General features: G+C 55.3%; 1 protein-coding gene across 1 annotated transcript; it reads left to right on the top strand.

Moving 5' to 3' along the window:
* Positions 1-428: 428 nt before the first annotated feature.
* Btbd17 (BTB domain containing 17) lies at positions 429-6046 on the top strand. The gene is made up of 3 exons (XM_032913302.1): positions 429-596; positions 3207-3483; positions 4745-6046. Exons 1-3 carry the CDS (start codon positions 512-514, stop codon positions 5817-5819), a joined length of 1437 nt encoding a protein of 478 aa, XP_032769193.1. The 5' UTR covers positions 429-511; the 3' UTR covers positions 5820-6046.
* The last annotated feature ends 412 nt before the right edge of the window (positions 6047-6458 follow it).

A 6458-nucleotide genomic window follows, 5' to 3' on the forward strand; every position in this document is an offset into this window, starting at 1 on the left:
AAATGGGGGAGGGGGAGGGGTAGAGCCCTGAGCCAGCTCTTCCTTGCCTCCTCCAGGCTCTCCCTTTGCAGCCAGCTCACCAGGACACTGCCAAATATGCTCGGTGCCAGGATGGAGGCTGGGCCTGGGGGCTGGGGCCCTAGGGTTGGTGGCTGCCAGGGGTCCTGAAGCCCTTTGCTTTGCCCTTCAGAGAGCTTAAAACTTCCTCGGAGGGGAACAGCTAGCTTTGCTGGGTTGTCTGGGGGCGGGGGAGGGTGTCCGGATCTGTTCCCCTTGGGGACCCAGGCCTGCACAATAGCCCCTGGGGCTGCCACACTCTGGCTTAAGTAGTTGCCTAGGCAACAGCAGGGGCCAGCTTCAACCAATCCATGGCAGAGACTGGTAGGGGGAGGGAGGCGAGGAGGGAAGGGGGTACTGTCCTCTTGCTGGATCCTATATAAGGAGGAGGGATGGGATTGGAGTGCTTTGGACTTGACAGTCCCTCCAGTGGACTTAGGGAGAGAGCACAAAGATGATTAGAAAAGGCTCCTGCAAGCCCGGGTCCTGGGGCAGCTTCTGGGCTATCCTGGCCTTGGTGGGACTGGCCACTCGTGCAGGTGAGTGGGCGGTACAGGGATCAGGTTCCTGGTAAGGAGAAAGGTAAGGGTTGGGGGTAAGAACTTCTGCTAGGAGCTACATAGGGCTGGCCAGGAGGTGGAGCCCGCCAGCCGGCTCCAGAGAACATGGAGAGATTGGACATCTCCGAGGACAGAGAGAAAGGGGACAAAGAGAAAGGGGACTTCAAGGGAAAGAGGGGCTGGCCAGCAGGCAGGGGTCTTAATGACAAAAGACCCCCTATTGTTCGTTGTCTCAGGCAGCTGGGTCCAGGCAGAGGCTGCACGGGGACGCCATCAGCATTCAGGTCCTTCAGAGTGGCAGCTGGGGAGGCGGGGCTGGGAAATTCACCACCAGCAGCTGCTCCTTTTCTCCCTTGCTGGGTCTCCCTCTCCCACACACAGATGCTCACTCTTGCGAGCCTTCCTTTCAACACTCCACACATAGGCCCTGTGCCCACTGTGTGCGCCTGCGCATGCGCACACACAAGAGCTGCCTGCTGGTGCCCTTCTGCAATTGTCAGACTGTTAACCGCCTGCTTTTCTCGGTTTGCAAGGCTCCCTGCGCTGCTCTGGCTGGGGGCTGTCTTTTCTATAACTCAGCATGTGTCCCCATCTGACCCCATAGCTGCCCCGAGAACACAAGAAACAGGCCTCCTTGGAAGGGAGAGGCTAGTTTTAACATTGTTACCCCTAGAATCCTATTCCTTCAACATTCGGTCCTTGGTACTTCCTTGGGTCCCTTACTGTCTCGCTGAGTAGGGCTGGGGCAGTGCTTCTTATTGGGGAGTGGTCATGCATTCCTGTAATCCTAGCACGTAGGACAAGGGAGGAGGGTCAAGAGTTCAAGGCCAACCTTAGCTAATAATGAATTGGGGTTAGCCTGAGCTACAAGAGACCCTATCTCAAAAAGCTAAAAAGAAAACAGACAAAAACCCTATGCCTGCTGTCCCAGCTTCAGTCTCACTGTGGTCTCCCTAACCCTGTCCCTGACCATGAGCTCCACCAGCCCATCCCCACTGAGGTCTTTAGGGCTGGCTGTACCCCTTTGTCTCTGTGCACTCTCTCCCTGGCTGGTTCCAAGCTGCTCACTTGGGCATTTGTTTATTTTTAAAATTGATTTGTGTGTGTGTGTGTGCACGCACGTGTGCATGTGCATGTATGTGTGTATGTATGTGTATGTATATGTGTGTATGTGCATGTGTATGTGTGTTCATGTGGTATGTATGTATGTATATGTGTATATGCATGTGTGTGTATGTGGTGTGTATGTATATGTTTATATGTGTGTATGTATGTGCATGTGTGAATGTGTGCATGTATGTGTATGTGTGAATGTATATGTTCACTGTTCAAGTATGTATGTGTGAAGATGCACGTATATGTGTATGTGCATATGTATGTGGTGTGTATGTGTGCATGTATATGTATATATGTATGTGTGTGTATATGTGTGCATGTGTATGTGTGTTCATGTGTATGTGTATGTGTGTGCATGTGTATGTGTGCATGTATGTGTGTGTGCTGAATGTGCATGTGGAAGCCGAGGCCAAGGTATGTTTCCCCAGGTGCCGTCCACCTTGGATCTTGAGACAGTTTCCCTTACTGACCTGGAGCTCATTGCATAGGCTGAGCTGGCTGACCAGAGAGCCTCAGGGATCACCTGTCTGCCTCCATAGTGCTAGGGTTACAAGCATGGCCCTTCCATCTAGCTGCTTTACCTGGGTTCTGGGGACAGAATCCGGGCCCTCGGGCTTCTATGTCAGTCACTTTCCCAACGGAGCTCTGTCTCTTTCTCCAGGAGTCCCCTACCCCAATTACATTTTATTTATTTTACTCTTTATTCTCTCTCTCTCTCTCTCTCTCTCTCTCTCTCTCTCTCTGTGTGTGTGTGTGTGTGTGTGTGTGTGTGTGTGTGTGTGTGTGTGTTGAAGGTCAGAGGACAACTTTCAAGAATCAGTTCTTTCCTACACCATGTGTGTCCCCAGGATCAAACCCATGTCCTCAGCAGCTACCTTTACTGGCTGAGCCATCTGATGTCCCACCTGCCCCACTTTTAGACAGGGTCTTGTTAAGCAGTGACACTTGATCTGATACTGGCTATGGAGCCCAGGCTGGCCTTGAACTCGAGCTATCCTTCTGTCTCACCCTTTCATGTGTGTCTTTACTACATATCTGTTCTGGCCCCTGAGCTGTCCTGAGTGTGAGAACTGGCGGCAGCCATGTAAGTTCTCAGTACCCAAGGCTGTGCCACCTCTGACTAGTTTTTGAGCTGGTGAGAGAGGTGGGACCTGGGGTTTTCTTCACCCTCACCTGAGGTTCAAGCACCATGGACATCAGGTCATGGAAGCAGCAACTGGTCCTTGACTTCTGCCCGACCAGAACATGCTCTTCTGAGAACGTACTCCTGAATCTGCCTGGGGTCACCATGTACACCCAGGATGAATTAGCCCTTGGGCACTCATGCACTCATGCACTTTGTGTGTGCACACAGCTCTCTCAGCCTTCTCCTGCACACTGCCACAGAGCCACCAGTCCGTCCTTTTGCATCCTTAGTTGGAAGCACCAGGCCGGGTGCCTTCTCAGGCTCTGCCATGTCCCTTCCTGCTGCAGCTCAGAGAGCCGATGTGGTTGGGGAGGCAGCAGGCACCTCCATCAACCACTCCCACATGCTGCTCCAGCGACTGCAGGACCTGCTGCGCCACGGCAACGCCAGTGATGTCGTCCTCCGAGTACAAGCTGTGGGCACGGACGAGGTCCGAGCCTTCCACACCCATCGCTTGTTGCTGGGGCTACACAGTGAGCTGTTCCGGGAGCTGCTGAGCAACCAGAGTGAGGTGGTGCTGCAGGAACCCCGGGACTGTGCTGCCGTCTTTGACAAGTTCATCAGGTAGGGCAGGGAAAGGGCACCATGCTGTATCCTGACCGCAGCGCCCCAGCCTCTCCACCTTCAGGGTCACAGAAGTCTGGCCTCCCTGTTATGTCCCGTGTCCCTTCTGTCCTTTGGGGGTCCCTTCTGAGCTACTTCAAACCTGGCTAAGAACACTTATAGAAACAACAGACTCTTGGTCAGTTTCAAGTATCTTAAATGGCCACGGGGCTTTGAAAGCTTAAGGAGTGGAAAGGTCAACGGCCTCTGCCTCTCCTTCTTGCACAGGGAAAACCTTGCAAAATTGTAAAACGGTCTAAGGAGGTAGCCCTGTTCTAACCGCTCAGACAAGCTGCACCTCCGAGACAACACCTCCAAGTTCCAGGCAACAGGAATAGGGATAAAACGGAAGGTTTTCCCATAGAGCCAAGTGGGGTGCTGTGTGCCAGGAAGAATGAGGCGGGGGCTGGGGGGCGGCGCTGTAAGGGGGGCAGCGCTGTAAGAGAACCAAAGACAGTAACATAACTAAGAGGGAAAGGGGATCAGAGGAAAAGCCAGAGCTGGAACAGAAAGTAGCACGGGTTGGCCGTGTACTGTGTAGCCAGATTTTTCACTGCCTCTCCACATTCTGGACTCGCCTTGTCTAACGGCAAGGAGGAAGTCAGATGGGCATCTAAATCCAGACTGTGGACACCACGGTTACTGGCAGCCCCTTCTCGTTTGCGCTTATCGTTAGACGTGTAGATGCTCAATAAATCCATATGATTTCCACAGCACCAGAAGCTAAAGATGACTCAACAGGTCAGGAGGGAAACACGGGAAGCCTCAAGGCCCATTCATCCCGTTTATCCCTTACATAAACCTGTGTCCCCTCTAGGTTCTGGGGTGGTGTGGTTGGCCTTGACAAGACTCAGCCCTGCCGATCTTCTGATCTTCGGATCTCTACTTTTATTTATTTATTTATTTTTTCTTTTCTTTTCTTTCGGAGCTGGGGACCGAACCCAGGGCCTTGCGCTTGCTAGGCAAGCGCCCTACCACTGAGCTAAATCCCCAACCCCTACTTTTATTTTTTTTTTTAAATCATATTACTAACTTGTGTGTCTGTATGAGTGTATGCCGCATGTAAATGGGTGCCCTGCTCCGGGCAGAAGAGGGCTGGAGTTACAGATGGTTTTCCAGGCACCCAATGCGGATGGATACTGGAGACCGAACTCCGGTGCTCCGACAAAGTGCTCTTAACTACTGTGCCATCTCAACGGGTCCCTCTCCAACTCTCTTGCAGGTATTTGTACTGTGGTGAGCTGACGGTACTACTGGCCCAGGCTATCCCACTGCATAGGCTGGCCACCAAATACCGAGTAGCATCCTTGCAGCGAGGCGTGGCCGACTACATGCGCGCGCACCTGGCGGGAGGCGCGGGCCCCGCTGTGGGCTGGTACCAGTATGCAGTGAGCACCGGGGATGAGGCTCTGCGCGAGAGCTGCCTGCAGTTCCTGGCTTGGAACCTTTCTGCCGTGGCGGGGAGCGCGGAGTGGGGCGCCGTGAGCCCCGAGTTGCTGGCACAGCTCTTGCAGCGCTCGGACCTGGTGCTGCAGGATGAGCTGGAGCTGTTCCACGCGCTGGAGGCGTGGCTGGGCCGCGCGCGGCCGCCCCCCACCGTGGCCGAGCGAGCGCTGCGAGCCATCCGCTACCCCATGATCCCGCCGGCACAGCTGTTCCAGCTGCAGGCGCGCTCGGCCGCTCTGGCGCGCCACGGCCCGGCGGTGGCAGATCTCTTGCTGCAGGCTTATCAGTTCCACGCCGCCTCGCCGTTGCACTACGCCAAGTTCTTCCACGTGAATAGCAGCGCTTTCCTGCCGCGCAACTACCTCGCCCCGGCCTGGGGCGCCCCGTGGGTCATCAACAACCCGGCTCGCGACGATCGCAGCACCAGCTTCCAGACGCAGCTGGGGCCAAGCGGCCACGACGCGGGTCGCCGGATTACCTGGAACGTGCTCTTCTCCCCGCGCTGGCTACCGGTCAGCCTGCGGCCCGTCTACGCGGACGCCGCGGGTACCGCGCTGCCGGCTGCGCGCCCGGAAGACGGGAGGCCGCGACTGGTGGTCACGCCGGCTAGCAGCGGTGGCGACGCGGCGGGCGTGAGTTTCCAGAAGACGGTGCTGGTGGGTGCGCGCCATCAGGGCCGCCTCTTGGTCCGCCACGCCTACAGCTTCCATCAGAGCAGCGAGGAGGCTGGCGACTTCCTAGCCCACGCAGATCTGCAGAGGCGCAACTCCGAATACCTGGTGGAGAATGCACTGCATCTCCATCTCATTGTCAAGCCGGTGTACCACACCCTCATCCGGACTCCCAGTTAGTCTCTGGATTGAGAAATAAGGCTTGGCCTGGGTGGCGCTCCACGTTGTTAAAGTGACTTTGGCCTGGGCCTTGGGTGACCAAGTGCAGCTGGTTGGGACTAGGGTGGAGGCAGGTGAATGTGGTAGACAAGATGGCTCTGGTTTCAGGAGTGCCTTTCCCAGATAACTTGAAGGCAGCATTTTTGGTCAAGAATAAACCGATGCCCAGAGAGGCCAGGTACTGAAGCAACTCCGGCTCTCAAAAGTCTGGGGTTTACATGCCCTCCACTGAGCTCCTCCCTGCCAGAGACCCCACCTGTGCATGAATTAGGGCGGGGAGGACTGATTGACTTAGGGGTTGTTGGTTCTGAGCGATCTCCCTTTCAGATAGGAATTTCCGCATAGGAGGCTGGTGACTTTCTGTGCTGCAATCTCCAGGGGACAGCCGCCGCTGTGGCTTGTGGGGTGTCTTTCTGTCACTGTCACCAAATCCCTGGCCTCTTAACGAATGGTCCAGGCTAGTGGAATGGCCCTTGAGAGACGGCTGAAAACTAGACCTAGCTCTAGCCCCATCCTTCTGGCGAGGGAGAGTCTTGACATCCTGAGGAAAAAACCCATTCCCCTGTTGTGTGTAGGTGTGTGCCCAGGGAGGTGGGGTGC

The sequence above is a fragment of the Rattus rattus genome, chromosome 9 (genome assembly GCF_011064425.1).
Source record: "Rattus rattus isolate New Zealand chromosome 9, Rrattus_CSIRO_v1, whole genome shotgun sequence".
Classification (NCBI taxonomy): Eukaryota; Metazoa; Chordata; class Mammalia; order Rodentia; family Muridae; genus Rattus; species Rattus rattus.

Coding starts and splice junctions, on each gene's coding strand:
- Btbd17 (XM_032913302.1), top strand. CDS start 512: ATGATTAGAAAAGGCTCCTGCAAGCCCGGGTCCTGGGGCAGCTTCTGG. Junction 597..3,206: donor GGGACTGGCCACTCGTGCAG/GTGAGTGGGCGG, acceptor TTCCTGCTGCAG/CTCAGAGAGCCGATGTGGTT. Junction 3,484..4,744: donor GTCTTTGACAAGTTCATCAG/GTAGGGCAGGGA, acceptor ACTCTCTTGCAG/GTATTTGTACTGTGGTGAGC.